The 25,869-nt window shown below is 41.3% G+C and overlaps 1 protein-coding gene across 2 annotated transcripts; it reads left to right on the forward strand.

The window, feature by feature from the left end:
* Positions 1-5,169: 5,169 nt before the first annotated feature.
* Positions 5,170-25,083, forward strand: LONRF3 (LON peptidase N-terminal domain and ring finger 3). 2 transcript variants are annotated; one of them, XM_030228751.2, is made up of 12 exons: positions 5,170-5,917; positions 7,110-7,228; positions 7,793-7,915; positions 10,033-10,188; positions 11,543-11,786; positions 12,468-12,558; positions 15,726-15,840; positions 16,247-16,368; positions 17,030-17,188; positions 18,219-18,381; positions 19,157-19,306; positions 20,007-25,083. In XM_030228751.2, exons 1-12 carry the CDS (start codon positions 5,296-5,298, stop codon positions 20,163-20,165), a joined length of 2,223 nt encoding a protein of 740 aa, XP_030084611.2. In that variant the 5' UTR covers positions 5,170-5,295; the 3' UTR covers positions 20,166-25,083. The 2 variants fall into 2 exon arrangements, with proteins under 2 accessions (XP_030084611.2, XP_050830338.1); XM_050974381.1 differs by lacking the exon at positions 10,033-10,188.
* The last annotated feature ends 786 nt before the right edge of the window (positions 25,084-25,869 follow it).

The raw sequence follows: 25,869 nt of genomic DNA on the forward strand, positions 1-25,869 counted from the left end.
TTTGGATTTAAAAAATCACAACAAGCATAGTAAGACTTATTTGTCATACTTCTAAAGAGGAGACTTCTTTGACAGCAGTCCATACCAATCTAAAGATAGATTAATAGCTGTGGTCCAGGAAGCTTTTAAAACCTGTGCAAGAATGTGTCCTGTAGTTTCAAATAAACCATCAGCAGGATTTCAAATTGTTCAGAAGCTTCTTGATCCATTTGCTTGGACTCATCAATAACATCCAGCTTTGATCCATACTGCATCTTAGTCTTTTAACTTCCAAGTGGACTGCAGACTGCATTAATTCCTCTATGAAGCCTGTTCATCTTCCTTGTATCTTACCACAGGCTGTGAAACAAAACATACATCCTTGTGTTCCTTGTTACAACATTTCCCTTCTGGCTGCTTAGACTTGCATTGTTTCAAACTGAAAATTATCTCAGCTGAGCTAAGTGAAGTCATTTCAGATAAAGGGAATTCTGCTGCATGGAGGTAAAATGACCTGTTGCTAAAGGCATTTTTGCACAGTCATTTCTTACTGCTCAGAGCAGAGGAATCCATGAATACCTTCTAGACAGAATATACTCATTTGGTGGTTCTGTAACAACAATTGCTCATGTTCTCCAGAACTGGAAAGGCTTCTTGACTGGACTTGTCATGTTCTCTGGAACACTTAGTCTTGAATTTGCCTTGCTACACATTAAGCAGCAGTTGACTGTAATTGGAGAGCTACCATGTATGCTGATGGGTTCTTGAAAACTTGGGGTGCTCACTCCACTCTACTTAAGAATTAATTTGGCCTTTTCTCCTGAGAGATTAGTAAAGCAGAAGTTGTCACCAAAATGGCTAGTGGGAGTGCATAGCAGATAGTTCCTCAGTTTTGCTAAAATGAGAGTCTTCAAAATATTGTTAGGTTTTTCAGAATTCATAATGAATTACTTGTTAAATATTTGTTCAACGCTGAAATATCTTCTTTCTTCACAACTGAAATACCCTGGAATTTGAATTTCACTGAATTTCTGGCTTTATTCATTCCAATGCAGAACAAAAGTAACCTTCTAAGAATCTGGGTATGTCTGAAGAGAAATTATTTTATCCCAGTCACTCTAGGTTTGGTTATGCTTCAAGGGCACATTGTGAATCCCCCTTTCAGTATCAAGCAGTGAGAGACACAGCCTGAGTGGGATGCTTGCTTTGTCTGTCCTGAGGTCTTGTCAAGCTGATCACCAGCCAGTCATCAATTAGGCAGGCAGGGGTTTGTGTGGGAAGGGCACTGGAGTTTTTTCTTATTCCATAGTTCATGGACCAGTAGGTAACAAGAACCTTTTGCAGGCTCTGTTGGTATTTTTACTTGAGAAACAACACCCCGTGATAGCATTGCTCTCTGTATTGGTGCCTTGCATTTATTTAAACTGGATCATGTATTTGTGTCTTAATTGTAGTAATTTTCTAACCATGGCATATGAACACAAACTTCTCTATTACGCCTTTTATTTTCTTTATAGAGGACAGAACATGATGCCTTTTCTTTCAAGATTAATTAATTTTAAACAGATTGAAAGTAAAACTTGGTCTTGATAGTTTCTCAATGTAAATCATGTGTGTATGATAGCAAGGATGTCCAGTACATGAAGGAGTAGTCACAATAGGCAGAATGCAAAATAAGAGGTAAAGATAGTTGCCAAAAGTCATTCAGAGGTCCAGTGGCAAAATAACACAGAAGGACACACAAATCTTCTCCTCTTGTTCCCTATGCATATGTTAGTGCAGCTTCAAGACATAATGGTCAGGCTTCCTGCTTGGTGCTTTTTTTGAAATGGCCTCAACTGCATGGGCCATCAGTCAAAATCTGATCTTGCTATGGACTATTACAGCACATGTAGAGCACATGGAAATAAGAAGCCATCCGTGGCTGTATTTGTGATGTGACTTTTCACATCCCTTCTTCTACTGGAGAAGGAGCTCAGTCAGTGTGACTGGTGGTTTGGAATTTCACACTTGGGTTAGTTGTGCTTGAGAGGGGAGCAATGCAGGTTTATTGGTGGCTGTTGTGGACTCAAAGCCTGATGCAGTTTATGGATTCGGAAGAAGGCTGAAGAATGTAGTCATGCTCTCATGCTGCTCGTTATGCCAGCCATTAACTCTTGGAAGAAGATCAGTATTGTGCTCATTGTCATTAAAAGGAAGAAATTAAACCTCCCTTTGCAGAAAAATCATACAAGGGAGATGTGTTTTGCAGAGTGAGTCACCTCCTCACTTTAACTTGTTCTGTTTAAGTAAAGGATAAATCTGTTCTTGATCTCATGAACAATGCAGGTAGGCAGGAGGGTGCTTTTTTCCTCTTTCTTTTTTTTTTCTTTTGCCTTCTAATCAAGTACACCTCATGACCTACTGCTGCTCCAAGTCCATGAATATATGTATGAATGTATGAAAACTCTATGCTTTCAGGATGTGTTATATAAAAACACCCCAGCATATCTAGATTATCTATGATCAATTCACACAGCTGTTTTTGCTAAAAAAATCTCTGCAGAGCCAGGCCTGATAATCAGAATCAAATATTTAGTAGTTGTTTGACTTCTGGTGAACAGTAAATTAGTATCTTGGTTTGAAAGTGTTTTGCTGTTAGTGACTGTACGGTTCACTCTGTACCTGTCACACCCCACCAAGCACTAACATTTCCCAAACACCACACATACCAGGAACTAGGAGAGGCACAGCCACCTGGTGGCTCCCCTGAAAAAGAGGGTCACAGAGTTGTTGCCCATAGGGCATCTGTCATAAGGTCTTAACTATTTGCAGGCTTGGGATAAAGCTCTGTGTTCTGAACCCTCCTTAGCACATAGCTCCCACCACGGGGAGCAGTTCATAAGCACAGCTGCTCTTTTCCCTTGAAATGTTTCAGCCGATGAGAATTCCCAGAAGTGCATTTCTCAGTGCCTTTTTGAGACTCCTTTCAGTCCAGAGTGCTCAGACTGCCAGCCAGCTCTGCAGATGTTTTCATACATTGAGAATAGGAACTGTGGAAGTTCCTTGCAGAGCACAAATGCTGATTGCATTTCCTATGATAAATCTATTCCCCTTCCCTAGCTTGAATTCATGTTCTGCTAGAAACCCTCCCTGTACACCATGATTTATCTCTTTAAGTGTCTGCTATGTAACTATGTAAATACTGGTGGCGTATCTCTGATAGAGATTGTCACTGCATTGCTACTGGTAACCAGTGGTTATGTCACTTTCCCTCGCTTGAATAGGCTTTGACTCATAGTGGTTTTCAGGACAATGGTTATAAAATAACACACTGAAGGGTTGCCGAGACTATAGTTTTGCAACAGAGACAACTATCGACCTCAAGGCTACAAGAAAGCATTTTTCTTCTTTTTCTTGAGGGTTTTGTTCTTTAATAGCATGAGATTTTCTTGCATGGAAGTTTGGAAAACAAGAGTCTATGTCAGCAAGCTGGAGCCTGGAGGGAAAACCCCACACTCCTGAACACAAATGCTCATTCTTTCTGACTCTTCTGAAGCACTGCTTAACTGAAATTTTAAGTGCTTCACATGTCCTGCCTTTCTTTGGTTTACTTGTTGGCAGCTTGTGCCATACTTTGGATTATTGTCTGATTTAAATTATGGCAGAAAGAAGTACTGAAGCCAGTGCTTATTCAATTCTTTTTCTAATTAAAGGACTTGCTTGAGAGCAGCAGTTGGATGTTTAACTTTTTCTCTCTTTTTTTTAAAGATTCAAGAAGAGAATCTTGAATCTTGAGAATCTTTCAAGAGAACCTTGTCTAGAGACAAGGGCCAAATTTTTGGCAGATGCAAAATGTCCTCACATCACAAGAATCAAAAGACAATTGAAGGGTCTGATGGTTGTCTTCTGTTCCCAGGTACAGAACTGATGTTCTGTATAAGCATAATATTGCCTATACATGGACACAAACATCACAGAATTAGTGTGTATCATTAAAAGATAAAAATCCCGATTTTAAGCAGCTTTAAACTAATTTTTCTCTTTAAATCTAAGGTAATCTGAATTTTCTCAAGTATCTTCCCTAAACAAGGTCTTGCAAACTCAGGTTGCCTCTCCTTTCTTTTGTCTTTTCTCCTGTCCGTTCAAGCTCCAGAGGCACGGCTTGTCCCTTAGCTCACACAGTCTAAACTGGGGAGTCCAGACACTTCTGCAAGTAAGAAAATGGAAATTATTCCTACATCCTCTCTCTTGAGCTTCAGGAGGAGGCTGATTATATCAGTAATAGGATATCATCAGAAATTTCGAATTCTGCAGTGGATTTTAAGACAGTGTGAAAAGTGCTCTATATTTTTAGAGTGTAAGTGTACATATACATAACATGGGCATTTCTGGTAACTGTAAATATGCATAAAGCTGCAAACAAAAAGCATTACACAACTTATTTTAGAACAGCTTCTTTTCTGTAATAGCACAGGTGATTTTCTCCTTAGACTACATTTAGCACAGACAGTTACACAACTAGTGCAACTGTCTCATCTAACAAGAATTGGTGGGAACATGCAGATTGAAACGGTCAACAGAGCTGCTCTTAAATAAAACAAAGATATATCAGAGGGCATGTGCTTCTCATCCAGAGTCTGGCACGGGCAAGCAGAGCTCTGCAACATGCCACACTGCAAAACTAAATAAACACAACAATGTTTTCCTTAGTTGTTCTAAAACCAGGAGTACCTGACATTAAAATAGCTTCACTACTCAGTAAATTCCCTTAAAGAGAATGATTAACTGTGTAGCTACAAAGCTCCTAGGAGGAAACGGCATTCTCGCTTTTCAAAATCACTTCGAGAAGATGTTTCTTTGGCACTACCGGAGGTACCAAAACACCGGACCCTAGAGTGAATTCCGCGTCTCACCGAGGCGCCCGTGCAAACCAGCGGGTCAAACCCAACTCCGCGCCCGGTGTGCCCGGTGGGCAGCGCCCCACAGCCGGGCACCCCAGCTCTCCGCACGGCTCGGACCCCCCCGGGCCGGGGAAAGCGCCGCCGGGACGGGGTGTCCGAGGGGGTGGAGGAGCCCTCCCGGGGGGAGCGGCGAGCACCGGGACCGGCGCGGGCCGGGCCCGACGCGTTACAAAACCGCCTGGTTTTGTAACAACCTGCGGGCGCTGCCCAATGAGCGCCGCCGCCGCCGTCACGTGCCCGGGTTTATATAAGCGGCGGCGGCGGCGCGGGGCGCTCCCGGCGCGGGGCGGCAGCAGCACCATGGGCCGGCGGGGCCGCGCCGCGCCCGCGCCTCCCGGCGTCCCGCGCCGCCCGCCGCGCTAGAGCCGCCGCTATGGGCTCGCACCTGCCGCCGCGCCCCGAGCCCCAGCTGGTGCTGCAGCTGGCGGCCGGGGCTCTGCAGGCGCAGAACTTGGAGGCGCCCGGCGGCGGCCTGGGGCCCGAGTGGCAGGTGCTGCTCGGGCGGGCGGACGCGCTGGCCTTCGGCGGGCGGCTGCACGAGGCGCTGCCGCTGTACCAGCTGGCGTCCCGCCACCAGCAGCTGCGCGCCGAGCAGCTGGAGAAGCTGGTGGAGTGCCTGGCGCAGAGCGTCCGGATGAAAGAGGGACTGCCCGCCGCCGGGCAGCCCGCGGCACCCCGCGAGTGGGACGTCTTCAGGTGCCGCAAATGCCAGGGCTTCCTCTTCGAGCCCGTTTCCTTGCCTTGCGGACACACGTTCTGCAAAAAGTGCCTGGAGAGGGACCGGGCGCCCGAGCCCCGCTGCGTCCTGTGCAAGGAGGCGGGCGGCGCGGCGGCCGGGCAGCTCCTGCGGGTCAATGTCATCCTCAGCAACCTGCTGACCAAGTGGTTCCCCTGCCAAGTGAAGGCTTCGCAGCTCCGGCACGAAGGGAACCTCCTCTACAAGGAGAAGAAGCTCCAAGCCGCCCTGCAGAAGTACAACGAAGCGGTCAGCCTAGGTAAGGGCTCCCTCCCTCCCGTGCTGGTCCCCGGCTCCGCGCCGGGGGAGCGATAACTTTCCACCGGCCGGGGCTCGCTGGCGGCCTCTCCGGCGCCTCTCGTCCCGACGAGCCCCGGGCTCGGCCGGGGATACCGCGGCATCCGGGAGCGTGCCGGGCACGCACTCCGTCTCGCCGCCGGCTCCCCGAGCCGGGTCCTGGGGCAGGTGTCCGGAGGGCCTTGGAGGGGAGCCCCAGGGAGGGGTCTCGGCTCTTCGGCCCGCGGTGAAACTGGGTCAGGAGAGCAGCGGTTGCGTAAGCCCGAGCCTGCGGTCCGGCTGGGCTCCCCCCGGCCGGCGCCGTTGTGTAACCGGCGGAGCCGGGGGGAGCGGAGCGCCGCGCCCTGGGCATCCCGCCGCGCCCCGGGAAAGGCTCCGGGCGCGGGGATCGCCGCCGAGCACCCGCCGAGGCAGCGCCGGGGATGCGTGTCCGGGCGGCGGGAGTGTCCTGCACCCCGGCCCGCCCGGCCCCGCGCTCCCTCCTCATCGCCGGGAAGCGCCTGCGGGGCTGCGCAGGGAGAACTTTTGATGCGGTCCTTTACATGCAGTTTTTCCTGAGAAAAAGTGACTCGCGCTGCAAGTACTAAGTAGAAGTTAAAGGCAAGGTGTTACAGGGAAGCGTTTCACTTAAATGAAAATGTTCCCAAGAAAAGTGCCCAGCCTTCTCCCAGCACAGGCTGTGTCTCGATGGTGCAGTGGGTGTAACTCGGTGATCATTGTAACCCTACCTGATTCTAATTTTCCTGTGTTTTGAGCTCTGCAATTAAAAGACCCTAATTTATCACTTAAAAACTTTGATGCTACCAATTTTGAAACTCCTCCCTACAGTATGACAGCATCCCTCCTGCTGTCTTAAATGTCTCCTGTGTGTCTCTACCAACCATCTGATCCTCAGTCAGTGCTGGTAATTTATTGTGTGAGTGTCTCCGCATTTATTTATGCAATGTTCTCTGCAGTTATATAAGACATAGCTGGCATTTTGTCTGGAGTTGCCCAAAGAGGTTTCCAGATTTAATTTAGTACATGGATGTTTTGTGGGTTTGTGCAACTTGGAAGCACCAACACGTGTTGAAAAAAAAATTAAAAATTCAGGAATAAAGCTTATGTAACTAATTTCTTTTTACCTACTCAATCACTTTTTCTATTTCCTACAGCTCCAAATGACCACTTACTATATAGCAACCGGTCCCAGATTAACTCCACTTTGAAAGCTTGTGAAGATGCGTTGCACGATGCAGAAACGGCGTGCAGGCTCCAGCCATACTGGTTGAAAGTAAGTTCTGACTCCAGCTGTACTTTTTTAAAACTTTGATAGTGCCCTGAAATGGTTGGACTGGTCAGACAGTGGAATCTGAGGAAGGCTTTAAGTCCTGTAACTTCTTGGACTCCTGCAATTTACAGACATTTAACCAATATATTCTTGAGCTTCCTGGGGTGAAGAAAGAGAGTGCTAGTCCTGGAGAATGAGCCATGGCTCTTATCCTTGACTTGGATGAATATCAATTTTGTGAACTCTCTAAAAAATGAATGCTAAGGACAAAATGACTGTTTTAGGAGATGGATGTAGGGAAGGTAGATATTTCCAATATCAGTTGGGCTCAGGTGCTGTGAGAATCATACTTGCATGAGTGGAAGAATATCCTGTTTATGCTTGTAGTTTTCAGGACTGTTGTGTTGAGAATCCCAGGCACTGGTGGTGTCTAGGTGTAAGACATGGTTATAGTGATTTTTTCCTGTCTAACTTTTCCTTCTTCAGAAAGATCTTTTATACTTTCACTGTGGTTTTATTGCATATTCTCTTGACAAAAGCTGCAGTTGTGGATGTGTTTCTTTGCAGGGTCACCTAAGGAAAGGACAAGCATTAGCTAATCTGGGGAAAACAGAAGAAGCTTTAAGGGAGTTTCTGTTCTGCCTTGCTCTAGATACTGGGAACAAGACAGCCAAGTCTGAGGCACAAAAGGTGAGTTTCCTAAGTCATCTGGATCTGCACAGTTGTTTTTAGGAGCCTCTCATAAAGGAGGAAACAATTTTATTTTCTTTTCCCCTCTCTCATTACTGCAGAGAGCTGGATGGAGATATAAATCCAGACTGTTGTTCACATTTAAGTTGTGTATTGCTGATCTGAAGATAGGAAGGTAGCAAGAAAATATAATCAGCTGCCATTCAGTGGAAACAGTTACAGTGCTAGCATCAAAAAATTTGAAGGAAAACTGAATTGTTAATAATTGCCACCCACAGACTATTGTGATTCTCAAATTTCTAATTGATTCCTAGCCTGGCAATCTATTCCCAGTGCTGGAGTGCAGAAGAGGGGGAGTTGCTATTGAATGAGGTATCAGGCCAGTGACTGGCAGAACACAACACGCAGCACTCATCAAACTCCACTTGGGAGCAGCAGCTTTCTTCCTACTGCCAGTCACACTGCCCCGGTGTCAGTGTGTGCAGGAGGTGTGGAAGAGGAAGCAGTCAACAAAGGAAGAGCATTTTTAAAATAGCTTTTTAGGGTTGCTAATAATTACTGCTAAATTAGCAAAAAAAATGGATCTGCAGTGAGGCTTTTTTTTCAGATGCAATTTGCAATGTGTGGGAATTCTTATATGGCTTTTTTGAATACTGCTGTTTTGCCCACCCCTCAAATCTCTGATATCCTATGGCAATAAAAATATAATAGCTTTATTTTCCTTTATGGCAGTGTATTTATGCCATTCCCAATCACTGGTGGGATGGGAACATGAGGGTTTCTATGTTTTGTAGCACGTAAGGCTTTCTACGCTCAGTAGAATTCTTAGAGTAAAAAACTATTCACAAAGGTAAGAGAGTATAACCTGAATGGTTATAGTGAAATCAAATTTCTATCTCATTTTATATATGGTTGAGATTTCAGCCTCTGAGGATTTTTTGTCACTGATGTTTGAGGGTTTTGTTTGCTTTTTTTCCCAGGGTTTTCCATGCAGCCTTTCATTGTCATTATGTCATGATTTGTGCTCACAGTCATGCTGGAAGACTTTCTGTGCACTAGAGCAAAAAGGCCAGAAACAAACAGATATGTTCCTGAATTCTGACTCCAGATAGCCATTTCCAAGGCATTGAATTTCTGAGCAGTGGGTCTCTGAGAAAAACTAGGCTTCTTATGACTGAAAGAATTACTTGTGCACTCATCAGACACAGAGTTCATCCATGATGCAATATTTTACTGGGTCATTTCCAAGGCTGGTCACATAACAGTGGCATACTACATTTTACCAAATTCTTTGGGTGCAGTTGTGATTTTCTGCCTGTATTAACTGTCTGCCTGTGTTAGTTTGGACATAGTGTGATCCTGTGAAATCCTTTTTGGCTTTAAATAGAAATCTCAGCTGTCATGTGGCTTCCTCAGGCATCAGCAGGATCACCTCAGAAGTATGTTGAAATTAGTTTTTGAAGTGTGAATCTTCTATTCAGGTCTGTTTCTTTCCTTAAATATTCATCTGATAATCTATGCCATACAAGAGGCTTCAAGCTGCTACTTGAAACAGATTCACTTATTTTCCTATAGAAAATGAAAAAATGGCATTTTTCTACTGCCTACCTTTTTTGTATTCTCACATAAGTGAATTTAAAATAGCTACAGTTGACAATATTAGACACATTTACCCAGCTGATCTTGGATTAAGCCTGTGAGATGAGTGCTTTCTGTACTGGTAAACTCCACTGAAAGATGATGTGCAGCAAAAAAAAAAAAAAAAAAACAAAAAAAACCAAACCAGAACAACAACCCCAAAAACATTTAAGAAAGATGTTAACAACTTCTGGTGAGCCCTGTATAGCAGGACAAAGAGGACAAAGGCATGTGTGTGTCACATCACAGAGAATGGTTTATAACTCTGTGGTCTTGTTTAACTCTGAAAATGTTTCTTGCTGTCTGTTGGCCTGTGTTGCATTAGCTCTGGCACTTTTTGTTCCTACCCTAGTTTAAAGGGCTCTAAATGGTTTTAACAAAATCCTGAATGCTTCTTTCAGCTGTTCCCTTACTTGCTTTTTCATTTAGAGTTTGCAAGCAAGGAACTAAGCAGTGAAGTGTTCTGTTTTATATCACAGCTTCTACTTAGTTTGTTTTCACTCATCCCGGGAAATGCTCAGGAACACTTACCCGATATCCTGCAGCTGTTGTCACATCACTCTAGATTAAAGGGGAATCTCCTAAATTCAGTGGGATCTGGAGGCACCAGCCATAACCTACAGAGGTTGCTCAAGGTAAAGATCAAGTGTGATGTGTGGTTTTTAATTTGTTATGTGTTTTGTGTTCACATTGGGAAGCCTTCTCTCCTTTTTGCCTCTGGGAGATTGGAGCATACATTTTCTCAAATTTTTACTGAGCTTCAGAACATACAAAACAGTGTTAGCTTACTGAAGTCTCCTTATTTGACTTTTTTTCTTTAATAGAAGTCCTCTGTTCTAATAAATTTTATGTCAGAATTGAGTGGGTATTGGAAAGGGGCCTCTGTAGATTGGATTTAGATACCCTCAAATGCTGTGAAATACTAAATTCTACAACTTCAACTTGAAATGCTAAAATCTAGAGCTTCAACCTGAGCTAAAGCTGGTGATGCCAGTAATCAAGTCATTCTATACTCAGTCTCTACAATACTTAGATGTTATTGTAGAGCTACATAAGATATGTTAGCTACTTCATAACTTTGGTTTTTCAGCTGCAGTTTTGTAAATGGCTGCAGAAGTTTACATTCATAGGTTTGTAAGGATCACTTCTGCTTCACTGAGACCTGAACTTTGGAATGGTGTTTGCAGATATTGTATATTTAGGAGAAAAGTTGGCTAGTCCTTACAGACAGCAGTGGAGGTTTTAGCTGCCTTGTGGAGACTGATGAACACTCAGTGACACTGCCCCATGGAAAGGCTGTTAGGCTGTTCTGACAAGAAACCCTTTTGCATGACTTTCACAAAGCCATTCAAGGGACAGTTCACTCATCTTCCTGCTTGTTACACATCACAAGTGTCTGGTTTTGGGTGCATCCAGGGAGGTGATGTTACAGAGCTGACAGGTGATGTCAGTGCAGTGGCTGCTCACAGGATGTCCTGTGGCCATAGCAGGATAAACCCTGAGTGGTTTCTGCTCTGAGAAAGGAATCTGCCTTGCAAGAGGAAGCTCTGGACATTTTCTCTCTTATAAATTTTGTGTGTTTTTACTGCTTCTTTAAAATGAACTGGATTGTTTTGGTTTTTCTGTTGGTGGATACCATCACCATGATATAAATAATGTGCATTTTCCCATAGGTTCAGTGATAACAATATATTTAACATGAGATCTAACCACATTTCTGCCTGAGTTCAGTTTCACAACCTTTGAGCTTTAAAGCCACACAAAAGGGCTAAAACCCCTCAATGGTGGGGAGGGGAGATCAAGTTTGTTGGTTGCTTGCTTTTTGGGGTTGAATTTTTTTAAATTAGGATTAGCAATTCTCAAACTCTCGCTTCTTGACTTACAAAGTCCTTCCTGGTGATCTATAATATTAAAGATTTTTGACAGGTTGAGTTTTTCCTTAGCAAGTTGTTGGAAGATGGGTCTAATGTCAGTCCTCTCCTCACACAGGTCAATGTGGAACAGAAAAAGGGTTTTTCCATTCAAGAGGAACCAAATGTAACTACTTCTGGTAGTTTGAGGAAACCTATACAAATTACAGAGAGCAAAAAGGACTGCTCAGAGGAGGAGAACAAATTCACCTCCATGCCAGAGTCTACTTTTCTCCTCTCTGAGAAATGCAACCTCCTGAAAAGGAAGTGCTGCTCAGAGGAGATGAGAAATGCTGAGGTGCCCTGCAAACTGCTGAAGAAAGGTATGTTGAATTACAGGACAGGTTCCATGGCAGGCCACCCATGGAACCTTTTCTTCTGTAAGATTCAAACAAAGAGGGACCACATTCCACTTTGCCTTTTATATTTTCTCTTTTGTCTAATCAAGGGATGCATGTTGTGGGAGCTTTAGTGTGTGTAGAGAAAAAAATGTCTAAATAGGGGCAAAGAAGGTTGGGTCATGTGCTTTTCTCAGCAGAGCTCTGAGTCTTTAAAAGAGCATCAGTGTTGCACATGGTGTTAGCACTTTCTGTAATAATTCTAAAAGTTTAAAAGTACAAACTCAATTTGTTCTTGGTATCTGGCCTTGTTTTCATGCTGTGGGATGTATTTACAATGGTAGGAGAGAAGAGTTTGTCTCACTTTAGACTTCCAGCACTAACAAAGAGTTTTGACTTTGATTGGCAATGCAAGGCCAGATTGATCCCTCTGTAAGTGTATATGGGGTATAATGTGACCAAAATTAAGGGGAACTGTGATGATTTGTGCCAAGGCTTTTGAATTTGAGGCTTTGCCTAGAAATTACTCTAATGATGCTTCATGGTTCAGTAAGTTGGAAGAATATACAACACACATTTAAATATCAGATGCTGGTGTAAATACATGAGGTGGCATTGTGCTTGCATGGCTCTGTTCAACTGCTTTTTTCTTTTTCTTATTGATAGACATAGTTGATATTAGGGAAAATAGTACTGGACAACATATTCCATTTGAAGTTGTGGATCCATCAGATTTGGACTGCTCCCTGTGTATGAGGTGTGTTCTTTTCTCACAGATATCTCTGGCTTTCCAGCTGTATCTTCCTCCCTTTTATGACCTAGAGATTTTCTAGCTTGCTTGGTACTTATTTTTGCCTGTGACATGAAATTAGCTTTGACTGTGATTTTTACTCCAGTGATGCATTTCTAGACCTTTGGTTCTGAGCACTGTTGATGAATGGGCACTCTTTGATCTTCTCTGGGCTAGTGATTGCTTTGGAAAGGGCACACAAAGTCACGTGGGGGGGTTAAGCATGTTAGAGAAGGTGTCTGAAAGATTTGCTCTCACCACTGACACCCACCCAGCCACTGCCACAGTGCATTAACCCACAGTTGTCACCTGGGAATTTGTGGAGCTGGTGGTCAGAAAAGCATAAAAAAATCTAAAGAGACCACATCCAGTGAATATTGTGAGTTTGCATGTGAAGTACTGTGTTGGTGCTATTGCAATAGGAGGATCTTGTGAGTAAGCAAGAGTGTCTTTAACTCTTGCTTAAGAGATGTGTTCCTCACTTTACTGAGGCAGTCACTCTGTTTGCTTGAAGATTTCTTCTTCCAGTAGAGAAAATTGTTATTAATAAAATAGCAGTTATTCTTGGGAACAGCAATGGCTTAGTAAATCAAGTAGGAGTTGTCAACTGCACCTCTTTTACTGCTTGTTTTGTACAAAACACTTTCACTTTGGCAAATACATTATGGGGGGAGTTAGTGGCTCAGAAATATTGGGAAGGTGTTTCACTTGCTGCAGTGGGCGTTGCTTGGGTTGTTTGGTTTTTTTAATTACCCAGATTTATCTATAATTCATGTTGGGGTTGGTTTTGCACAATATTTTAAAGTTCTTAAATAGCAGATAGCCTCTTTAGGGATTTACTTCTGAAGGCTTGTGTTTTGAGAAATCTGGATTTTGTTGTTTGTATGCAGAGGAGGAGGCTTCAGTTTGTTTCAGACAAACTGAAAGCTTTGAGGACCAACTGCTGTATTGTCTGATTTGCTTTTGCTTGGAATAAATCAGATCTGCCCCCTCTCCCTCTGCCTGTCTACAGCTGAAATATGTTCCAAAAGTTTGTGCAGCTGTCAAAACACTCAATAGTGCAAAGAGCAAAACTTTCCTCTAACAGAAAGCCACACAATTTGTCTTGAATGGTTTGGTGATTCTGCTTGTTTATCATCGTGTCCACAAACCATTTTTCAGATGTTTTAAATAAAATTAATCAATCCTACTTTCTTATCCTCTGTTAAATCAGAAACAGCCAGACTACAATGCATTTGTAAAGGAATTAGCCCAAGGATTACTGTTTCCTTTACTGAATAGAGGATGGTATAGGTGCTGTGCCTGGAATTGTAGTCCTAAATGCAAGCTTTGCCTTCAGAAGGATGTTGGCTTTGTAACATCACTGCACAAGGAGGGCTTGTGCTCAGGAAAGCTCTCCTAAGATCTTGCTGGTTATTTATGCAGACCCATTGTAATTACTTCCTGCCATGTTCTTCAGAAGCCTTTTGGGGTTTTGGTTCCTGAGTGCTTTGGACTAATTACCCAGTAACCTACTGACCTGCTCACAATTAACTGCAGGAGCTGTTATTAACCTGTTTGTCTGATGGAGTGGCAAAAATGTTATTGATCTACTTTTGCTCCAGCAGCAAGCAGAAAATACAAAGTAGTCAAAGCAAGGTACTAGTGAGAAAAGGAAGGAGTGTTATTCCACGGTGTCTTATTTCTGTGTTACAGTAGCTCAAAATAATGTCATGACAAGTCTTGGTGTGTAGTATTTCTTTCTGCAAGTCATGGAGCTTGTCCAAGTCCTCTTAGAGTTCTTAGGAAAAGCTGCTGCTGGCTTTTGTGAGAGCTAGGGCAGGCTCAGGAATCTTAAGAGGAGTACCTTGTCTTCATGCTGTGTTTCAGATGAAATCAGTCCCTACCAAATAATTACATATGCAATGCAGTGCTTACTGGAACATGGGGTAGAATTCAGTGTTTCACATAGTTTAAGGGAGGTTTCTGTTCATGAAACAGTAAACAAGTGTTTTCAATTACACCATCGAGTTGCAATAAGATAGGTGTGGCATTTTAGATACTATTTCATATGTTCCATTGCTTAAATGTCAATGTTTTTAGTAACTAATGACATTTAATGAGCTCTCTGTAGCAGTCTTGTTAAAAGCCAATTGCGTTCTTAAATACACTCATCTTGTCAAAGATGCTAATAAACGTGGGTTTAGGTATTTTAATTTCCACATGTTTAACAGAACATGGTGTACTGTTTTGATAAACTAATATTTTTAAGAAAAATTATTCACTTAAATCATAATGAGACTAGTATTTAAGACCTTAAAATGTTCAGACAGTATGTTATAAAATATAGTATATTCCAGATAATTTAGTTTCTAGATATGAATTATTTCTATTTTTAAAAAACTTCTGTTATTTACATCTCCTTAAGGTATTGACAAGGAAACATGACTTTGCAGTGTTGCATAATCATAATGAGGAAAAAATCTTTACAAGAAAATAAGTGTCATAGAGGTGCTTGAAAGGGGTAAAGAATAGGTACCATGATACTTTGAATACCTGGCTTTATATATATAAATATTCTTCCAGATAAAACATGAACTTCTGTCACTCATTGCCAGAAAAGCAGTCCCTTGAAACTTAAAAATTCTATTAGAAAAATACCCATTAAAGCTGGCAAAAATAGAATCATGCCAAGTCCCAGTTTATTGTAATTACTCATGTGGGCTATTACTGCAAGTAGGTGTTTTGTGCTTAGCTCTACACACACAAGTGATCACAAAATTTCAGTAATAGTTGTGGAAGTATTGCTCAATTTCATTAGTGAACTCAGATAGTCCAACTTCTGGGTCTGTTTATTGCTCACACAGAGGAAAATTAAATGTTGGCTTGTTGGAAGTTTGTGACAATACTGTCCCTCACATTCACTGAAGTCAGAGTTCATGGGCTGCCTTTCATGTTGGGTGGCTATAACAAAGTCTGTAGGCTGAATAAATACAAAAGTTGGTTGAAGAAATTAAAAGCAAGAAGCGACTTTATCCCTGTAGTAGTCAGTAGTAAAGTTAGTGAATAAATTCAGCTTTTTTTGGTAGCAACTTTTTTCTTTTGCTTTAGTACACGATATTGTTGTCTTTTTGCTCTTGGATTTTCCAATCCAGGCTCTTCTATGAACCTGTCACTACACCTTGTGGACACACCTTCTGTCTCAAATGTCTGGAGAGATGCCTGGATCACAACCCAAAATGTCCCCTGTGCAAGGAAGGGCTCTCAGAGGTAATACTTGGATTTTTTCAGGATAATTTCAAGTGCAAGTGATAGGAGCCACTTCACCTTCAGACAGCCTTGATATTTCCCAACACGAAAGAAATATTACATAACTCAGGAAGAATGTGAATTTTAAAACGCTCCTGTGAGTTGCCAAGCATGGCTAGTCTCTGTTCAAACCTTAGCACCAGGCCTGTACTTAGAAAATCTGTAGGTGATTTTTGCTTTCCAGATTTCCTAAGTGAATGTCTGTAACACAGGGAATAGTTAAAAAAACAACTCTTGAGTGGCAAGTGTGACAGATGGTAGAGTCACAGACATCAGGAGATGGGGGTAATGGGTGAAGCCCTTTGCACAGGCACCATACTCTGAAGTGCTGGATGTTCTAACTGCTTTGTGTGTGTTCTTGCTGCAGTGCTTGGCTATGAGGAAATACTGTAAAACTGTGCTAATGGAGGAGCTGATAGCCAGATATCTTCCAGAAGAACTCACTGAAAGGAGAAAGATTTATGAAGAGGAAATAGCAGAGCTTTCCAAGTACGTAATCCATTTATGTAAAATCCCATCTCTAATTCTGCTGCTGTTGGCTGTGAGTGGCTCTGGCTGCTGTGGAACATGAGCAGAGATGCTGATGGAGCTTCTTTCTCTGTACCATGTGATTTCAGAGAACAGGGTCCAGGGGAAACTGTGCTTGAGTGAGCATAAAATCTAGACACTGTGCTAAAGAATAAAGAAAAGTAGAAGAAATCCAGAAGTTGCTTTATAAACAAAGTACAAAGCAATGTGTCTGCTTTCAGTGGACCTCTATAAAAGGCACAGAGTGAGAAGCAGTCTGGAATATACTGGATAGGGAAGAAATGGGATTAAGGGAAATAAATAAAAGCAATACTAGAGATCCAATAATGCTTTCACAAACAAATCCAGAAAGCTTAATGAAAAAATTGTCTGCTATTAAGTGGTATATAATTTTCTAGAGTATTTAGTCAGTTAAAGGGAAAATAATTTTAGCTTTTACCATTCCAATAAGAATGAAATTAAGCTTTAACCAATAATTTTAGCTTCCTTTATTCCAGTAAGAATTTTATCCTAAAGATGCTATAATTTCTATTTAAAGATGTCATAATCTTAAAGAATAAGAGCCTTATGTGTCAGTAGTTTGATGAAACGTCCTATCTGATTTCTCCTTTCTTTCTTACAGCCTAAATAAGAATGTTCCCATATTTGTGTGCACCATGGCCTATCCTACAGTGCCCTGTCCTTTGCACATCTTCGAGCCCTGCTACCGGCTGATGATCCGCAGGTGCATGGAGACGGGCACCAGGCAGTTTGGGATGTGCATCAGCGACCCTGTCAAGGGGTGAGTGAAGAGCTTGGACCACCTGAGGTACCCTCTTAGTCTGGAGCCAGTGGAGAGGTGCAGAAAGGTCCATGGCTGTAATATCTGTGGTAGCTTTCCAGTAGAGAAAGTTTCTTCCTGATCGTGCAGGTTAAAGTTTCCTCCTGATCATGCAGGTTGAGGAGACAGAAGTTTTTCTCTTGAGGACTAGGATTCTGACTAATGTGATGGTTTGTTCTCTCAAAACACTCAGAACTGAATGTGTGTCACATGTGACTGAGCTGCAGAGCTCCTGTAATACATGAAAACAAGTGTATTTTTCTCCTGCTTCTAAATCTCCTGACTGTTTTGGCCCAAGAAATCAAAATGGTAGTAAGGTGTGTTCTTGGACTAAATTTCCTTAAATGATAGGATATAGTTATATCCTTGATATGTTTATAGTGGAGGCTGCAGAGGTATAACAGGACCTTCATAAGGACTGTCTGAGCATTTACATTGAGTCATTCACAGTCAGCCTTAGGTAATTTGACTTCAATGTCTGACTCTCTATTTAGCTTTTATTCCTTCTTTCTATTCTATAAACTTACTGGGTATGTATACTCTGTGAAAAGTGTGACTTGCAGAAAATACCCACCTGCAAAGTATAATCTGCTGAAATTGTGCAAAAACTTTTTTCTTCATAGATTTCCTAGTCCTTTCATAATGCTAATATTCTGAATTGTTCTTGTCCTTCTATACAAACTGACTGAACATATTAAGATTATGGAGAAAGTTTGCTTCTGATCTGTGTATCTTTCTGTTTCATAAGATGTTTCCTGTATTCCAAAACATCCAGTTAGCATTAATCAGATTAGACAGTCTGAATCTTCCTGATAGTTTTGCAAACAATTGTGGAATAATTTGAACTACAGCAGGTCAGTGCTATGAACAATAGAAATGAGCTGACATTGGTAAATACCTTTGTGGCAGGCACTGACTGTATGGCAGCTCTGTGGAACTCAGGGTGGAGAGAATAAGATTTGTTTACTTGCTTTTGTTCTGATTTCAAAAGGTTTGCAGATTATGGCTGCATTCTGGAGATAAGAAATGTTGAATTCTTTGCTGATGGTCGCTCTGTCGTGGACAGCATTGGCAAGAGGAGATTTAAGGTGATCCAGCACAGCCAGCGTGATGGATATAATACAGCAGATATTGAGTACATTGAGGATCAAAAGGTAGATTCAGAAATATTTCATTTAAACCATATTACATGTGAAATTCTAAGCATGTATGTTTTTAGTGAGGTTTTTTTTGTAGATGTTTCTAAAAAAAATAAATTTGTGGTATTTAGTAACTGCTCATGGTTAAGGTGGGACACATACTAGTTAGCACAAGCTTGCACACACACTGCCCAGGTACTGGAGGTATTTATCAGAGGACCAGACAAAGTGAATCCAGGATGACATCTTACTGCTCTTCTAGACAGAATAACTGCAGTTTATAAGAGGGTGGAGGGGGAACCCTACACCATTTGTATGGAAGCCAATTTAAAAATCCCTATTCAGGTAAGAAGCAGCAGGATTGGGTGCATCATACCCTTCAAAATTGCTTGCATTAATTCTTAAGAGCTTTTGGTATGTAATGGGAAAATAAAATGTCTACTCTGTGGCTCTACTGATTTTAAAAAAAAAAAAAAAAAACTTTGCACAATCTTTTTTTCCTGTTTTTGTGCACTATTTGTGTAAAGGTTTTTTCATGTGAAAATCCAGAAACTGCAAATTCTACAAATAGATATTTTTGGTTTAGAATACAGGCAAAGTGAAGAATTTGCATAGTGGAGAAGGGGATAGTCATCAGAAGGAGAAACCCCAAATGAGCTCTCTATTTATTCCAGAACTCTTTTGGCATGCCTTTTTTGTTCTTCCCCTACCCAATCCTGAAAATCCTATGCCTTCCCCAACATGCAGCCTGAACTAACAGTAACCTTCCCCCTCTCATTTCTCATTCCAGGTGCAAGGACAGGAGTATGCTGCATTACTTGTTCTCCATGACTCTGTCTATGATCAGGCCTATACGTGGTTTAACTCCCTCAAGCAAGCACTCAAAAGTCGAATTCTCAGTCATTTTGGTCCAATGCCAGCTAAGGATCCTGACCCACAGGTATCCACAATCAGTGGCTTATGTAACTTTTAGGGACAGAAATAGCTGGGATATCCGATAAGCTGGCAGGCATTGTGTTTTAAGATGAAAATATGAATACTCTGCATTTACCCCATGTAAGCTGAGCCTCTAAATTCTGTTGCCACACACCAGTGGTAGCACGGTTGCAAAGAAAAAGTTGATATTGAACGTTGACAACTTTCTGAGACTATTTGTCTCACTGCAGTAATCCCAGGAGCCTGAACTGCCTTTTTGCCTGCTCTACTTCCCCAATTAAATGACTGAAAGTAAATAGGCAACTGGACACTTTTACTTTTGATAAAGGACTGCAAATGGTGGGGTCCTAAAACAACAGAATATAACAAAAGCTAAATATGAGGTACTGTCATAAAGTAGGGAGAAGGAATCCCAAAGATCTGGGTCAGCAATAATATGGGAAAAAATAGATTAAAAAAAATCCAGAAGGTCCAGCCTGTAAATTGCTGCTAGTAATAGAAATGCATCCTATTTTAACATTCTGTTTTTAGGGAAGGTGCCACTTGTTTGTAACCGGTTTCAGGCCAGCCAGTAATCACAAGCCATTAGGCTGGCAGTGAAATAATCCACTTGCTACATTGCTATCAACAACCGTGATTTTAGAGTTAAACCCTCAAAGTCAGCACCTGACTCCTAATTTCCATTTTTCCCCCCCTGCCTGCAGGCAAACCCCAACGGGCCAGCCTGGTGCTGGTGGGTCCTGGCTGTGCTGCCCCTGGAGAACCGAGCCCAGCTGCCCTTCCTGGCCATGCAGTCGCTCCGGGAGCGCCTGAGCGGCATCCGGCGCGTGCTGAGCTTCATGGCGCGCGCCCGGGCGCGGTGACGGCGACAGCCCGGCTGGGCAGGCTCCCGGGCTGCGCGCTGCCCCCTGGGACTCCAGCTAACTGCAATAATGCCGTACAGATTGGAGTCTGTCAGGATGCTTCAAGCCCTGAGTTTCAAAGAGAATGGCTTCTAAAAGAGCAGGGGATGTTTATGGATACGTCGATAGTTTCCCTTCGGAGCTGAGACGAGTATTCGATCACTGCACTGCTAAATTCGTAACAAATGCGACAGAACAAAAAGTGATCTTGTTTGCCATAAACCTTTTAAAAATCTTAAGGGTTTTTTTTAATTTATTTTATTTTTATTTTTAAGTGGATAAAGGATAAACTGTGCAGTTTAATGTGAAGCAGAAATAATAAGGTTAATGCATTATTTCAGTGAACTGCAAAGTCTTTTATTCAAATGGTTCAGGTTTTATATAGCATTGTGTAAAATAATGTTCACAACTTCTGTTTGATAATTTATTTTTGCACTATGATTTTTTTTGTTTTAAAATTTATATTATTTATGTGTTCATTCACTAAAGGAAACTGAGCTGCTCTATTTATAGTGTTTTTACCCTGTATTTATGACTGGGGACAATAATGATGATTTTTGCAGTGCACAAGCAACTGCTTTGACAATTTTTCAGTTATTTGTGTTCAAATACTTTGAATGTTTTTCTACTCATCCCTAGTTCTGCTGTAGCTCAAGAATGCCCCCAAAACATCCTGCCTTGAAGTCTTTGAACACACAGATTGTCTGAGTTAATTCAAGCACAGCTGTTGAAGGTTCATCCCATGCTTGTGGAGAGGTTCCTGATACAACCAAACAGTAAAGCACCTGCTTAAGCATGTGTTTATGTGCTTGGGTCAATTCAAGTACTGATGGTTGATGTCAGTGGGAATTGACCATAGTGGTGACAGAAGGATCTAACCCCTAATATTTCACAGTTGAATAACTTGAAGTCGAATTTATATCTGAACTCTTTCTTGCAAAAGTGGACAATGGCTACAAGCAACTGCAAAGAAAGAGCTGCAATATATGGAAAGTGGCTTATCCTAGAGAAAACTGGAAGTACTGGTGTCATTTCATTGTAGGATAATACATAGATTTTTATTTTTTTCATCAACTCTTGTTGCTGTTAAGATGAGTTTTATTACTTTTAACTGTTTGGTGGGGTTTGGCTTTGGAGTGTGTGTATGGGAGGGGGAGGGGGGAGTTATTTTCAACTGTAGGACTCAGAGGGTAGTTTGTGTCACATAAGAAGGAATATGTTGTAATAAATGCTATTTATTTCACCCCAATCTTCAGGTTTCTCTTAGCTTCAAATCTCTACCCAGCCATTGCTTTTCTCTTAAGAGATTGGGTAGTGTTGCTAATAATAGTTATCTCCCAAGGAAGGCAAGTGAATTTTAGCATGATTACTTCTAGCTATAAAGCAGGTAAAAATAGGGCAGAAATGAGAACAGGAAGTTATCTTGGTTTTGATTTTTTTTTTTTTTTTTTACTCAACAGTTCATATACTTGTTTTGCTACTTGTATTGCTTACAGTGTACCACTTTCTGGGACTGCTCTTGCCTCCATCTGATTTTGACTTTCACTGATTTCAATGTGAGCAAAACTGGGCCTTTTTTCTAAGCTACTGTTTTCCCTTTCAGTGGCAAAAACTAGAATGAAGTGAGAATGTTATGGAATGCTATAAATTTCTTTGTTTTTTTTTAATGCAGGATAGCACTCTGCCATTTCATGCCTTTATGAAAAAAATGCAGTAGGATTTAATGTAACTTTTCTGCATGTTTTTCCATTATCTCATCAGAAATATTTGTTAGTTAAAAGTAGTTTCCATAAAGCTACCTTTGTTCCCCTTTTGTTAAATTCTGTAGAACTTTTTTATAAGGGTACCAAAGAAACAAATGGAAGACAAACGTGTTTGACCCTCGTGGTGCACATGGAATCTGTATCCTGTTTGCATTGAGCTACTTTGGAAATGCTGGAACTTCCTTCCATGCTGCTGGATTGCTGCACTTCCTCCATGAGTGGAATTTGGCATAAATGTACATAAAAAAAAGTATAAAAGCACCTACATCTTCTGAACAGTATCAAGTGAGTGTGGCTGACACCTGCTATGGCATTTTGTGGTCAGAAGTCAACAAAGTGATTTCTACTTGTTTGGAAGTGAAGCTGCATTAAATGCAATTTTTCCACAAACCATTATGTACTATTGCAGAGCATAAGTGTTTCATATTGCTCCCACAGGGAAAAAGCTTCCACTTTTGTTACTCTTATCTGTGAGAAAAGGAGCTTAAATACCTAATTTAAACTGTTTTCTCACTGATGTTATTATTTTTTTATCCTGCACGCTGTGTCTTCTGCATACTCATTCTGTCTATTTTGTTATTTTAGAAAAGATGTCATGGAAAGACTCCTTGATTTTAAAGATGAATATTGTCTTTTCTGTTAGCCTTGAGTAAAGCTGCCAGAATTTCCAAGCAGAGACTTGTGTACATGCCCTGCATGGTGAGCACCCAGTGCATTTGTTGCAGCCTGGAAACACTGGACCTACTGCATGTCATGCAAGCAGGTGACCTGCATGCACAGCAAATCAAAATTCCATCTCTACAGGTACAGTAGCATTCTTGCTGGGGCTGCTCTATGGCCACACATCCTAGATTAATGGTTAAGGTCTGCAAAGTCCATCAGAAATGAAAACCAGTACTAAGATACATGCTAGGGAACACAAACCTGTCCAGGAAAAACTGGACAAGGAGTACCCTTAGCCTACATGATGTTGAGATGGTAAAGTTTCAGTAATGATGTTTAAAATAACAAAATCTAGGTTTGCCACACTACCACTGATTTTTTTCAGTTGCATAAATAAGTATAAGGATGTAAATGCAACATTTATCACAGGCATGAATAAACAGCTGAACAGATTTAAAAATACCTTCAGTTTAATTATAGAAATAGCATTGATCAGATAAAATACTAATTGGGGGAATATTTTATTTAAGCTGCTCACATTTTTCAAGACACCAAGCCCAGTTTTATACCCAGTCTTGCTCATCTGCTAAAAACAAAAAAACCAACAAACCAAGACTTAAACTTGCCTTTCCTGTGTGGTCAGAAGTATTGATTAATGTTGTGGGGGCATAGGTAATGCACAGGCTGCTTAGACGGTAGTTCAGTAGTTTTAATAATGAAATGATAAAATGCTGTCATAGGCCTTTATGCTAAGTCTTGAGTGACATTCTGGTGTTAGCTGTAAAAGTTCCTCTTGCTTTTTTTCTGTAATTACTTTAAGTGCTGCTATCTGCCATGACAATGTAGCAATAAGAGATGCCAGCTGTCAGACGTGTGGCTCGCCGTCCTTCTGTCCTGCACCACTGCTCACTGACAGAACACTTCAACCATGGATTCATTAATCCAAAGATTGTTTAAATCTAAAAAAAAAAAAAAAAAACCACGGATTTGGATGTAGCAGGTCTGTGTTAATCTGTGCTGTAGAGAAAGAGCTTTATAGATTTGAGTTCTGGTTTAGATGGTCGTTTCACAGTTGTAGAATCCCAGGTTGGAAGGGACCTCAAGGATCAGCTGGTCCAACTTTTCTTGGCAAAAGCATGGTCTAGACAAGATGGTCCAGCAGGCTATCCAGCCAGATCTTACCAGTGTCCAATGTTGGGAAATCCAACACTTCCCTGGGAAGATTACTCCAATGGCTGATTGTTCTCATTGTGAATTTTTTTTTTTAATGATTTCTACTTGGTGCTGAAGTTTTACTGGTGTTTAAATCAATGACAGGAGTTGTATTTAAATGCAATGTTTAGGAATGGGAGAACATGTTCACAAACACTTATTTAAAAAAGAAAGTGAAAATTATCTATAGGGGTTTTGTGCATAAAAACCCCATGGACCTGTATGCACTTAGGGCAGTGCTCCCCATTTCCCCCAAGTCCTACATCAGATGAAAACAATCCTCTTTTCAACCCCTGCTTAGTTCTCATTTAATTCACAACTGAAACTGTAACTAGTGCAGCATGTAGTTTAGGAGCTGGGGTTTATTTCCAAAGCCCAGTAAATCACTTGAAGTCTTATGGCAATAGCAAAATGGTAGTTTGAGCAAAGTCACTCTCTTGAAACACTTTGCTAAATAAATACTGTCTGAAAGAAGAAAGAAACTAATCTGCTTAGACAGGATTAAAATGGTGGATAATAAAAACCTGAACTATTACGTTGACTTACTCATCCAGGTATCATGTGAAGTGCTTACTGATGTTGGATTTTCATAAGGTCTAAAGTAACCCTCACATAGAAGTGCCTGTATTCTGTTATTGCCATTCTTGAGCTTTTTAATAGTCATAGCCATATATTTTATAAATATAAAACATATGCAGCTTTTAATCTTTACATTCAGTTTGCAGAACAAAGGTTTACAGAGCAGAAGTGTAGCAAAAACAATGTAATAGCTTCTATAATTCCCTGATAAGGAACGGGAGAAGTACAAAAATGAGGAGCAAAAGACTATCTGTGTAAGATGTCTTAATTTGGAACCATATACTTGTCCAATTTAATTCCATCAAGCTATGTGGTTACAAGAGTGCCAGAAATATATCTATCAAGCCATTTTAAATAAAATGTTTTGTGGACTTGTATATTCCATTTGTTTGTAAAACATCCTTTTGTGCACTGTAATGAACTTGAAATTAAACTTAAGTTATACTCTCATATCACTGGACAGAATACTGTTCAGCTACCTCTACATAAGTTTGAAGTAATTTGTTTTTTTCCAGATTTGTTTGCATTGTCATATAAAATATATTTTAAAAAAATCATAGTCCAAAGAACCTGTATGTGTTTGTAGATGTACTTATAACTATGTTGTACCAACAAAGTCTGTGTGGAGAGTTGTTTCCTAATTAAAATTTTTGTCTTCTTTACTCTTTGGCTTGCATAACAACTACAGAGGAAAACAAATATTCCAGGGGAGCTGCTTTTTGCAGGTCTTTTAGATAAAGGAACAAAGAACAACTCCTCTATCCTGAAGTCACACAACAACACTTGAAGTCAAGAAGCCAAACCATAGAAATTAAGTTGTTCAAACCTCAGATGTTGTAAAAGAGGACAGCAGGTGCTGCTGGTTTTTGGGGGGGTTTTGGGCATGGCTTTATTTCCCCTCCTCTCTTCCTTTGTTGCTGTGGTAAAGTAAAAAGGATGGGAGCTGAAGAAAGCCTGGCTTACCACTACCCTGCACTTCTGTGGGCTTTGGTTCCTCTGCTGCATTACTATTTGCTTTACAGGTGGCTGTGATTTAAACCTGTGACCAGGATACCTTTTCATGTACTGTCTGAGGCAGGAGTGCATCCCAGCACATTTAAGCTGTGTCTGTGTGATGATGAAAGGACTGTTTTCAGTGATGAACACTTCAGAAGTTCCACAGGGCTATCAAACTCAGCTCCACAGAGAAAGCTAGGGCATGCCTTTATTCAAAACCTAATACTAAGAGTTTATTCTACAAAAAATATGAAGATGTGAATTGGTTTTGCAAGTTACATATGTATGGGCTGCTTCCTTTGCCTTGTCATTTAAGCAAGATGTAGCATGCTTGTGACTTGTTCCCTGAGCTCCAGCCACTGCTGGGGTCAGAGGTTGCCTTGCTGGCCTCTTATGTAAGCTTCTCCAGGCTCTGCATTTACTTGAGAATCCAGGGCACAGGCTAAGGCCTA

This window comes from Serinus canaria, chromosome 4A, assembly GCF_022539315.1.
Source record: "Serinus canaria isolate serCan28SL12 chromosome 4A, serCan2020, whole genome shotgun sequence".
In the NCBI taxonomy this organism is placed as follows: domain Eukaryota; kingdom Metazoa; phylum Chordata; class Aves; order Passeriformes; family Fringillidae; genus Serinus; species Serinus canaria.

Excerpts from the sequence above, each read along its gene's own strand:
- LONRF3 (XM_030228751.2), top strand. The coding sequence starts at position 5,296 with ATGGGCTCGCACCTGCCGCCGCGCCCCGAGCCCCAGCTGGTGCTGCAG. Across the intron at positions 18,382-19,156 it reads AGTACATTGAGGATCAAAAG|GTGCAAGGACAGGAGTATGC; the intron begins GTAGATTCAGAA and ends TTCTCATTCCAG. Across the intron at positions 19,307-20,006 it reads CTAAGGATCCTGACCCACAG|GCAAACCCCAACGGGCCAGC; the intron begins GTATCCACAATC and ends CCCTGCCTGCAG.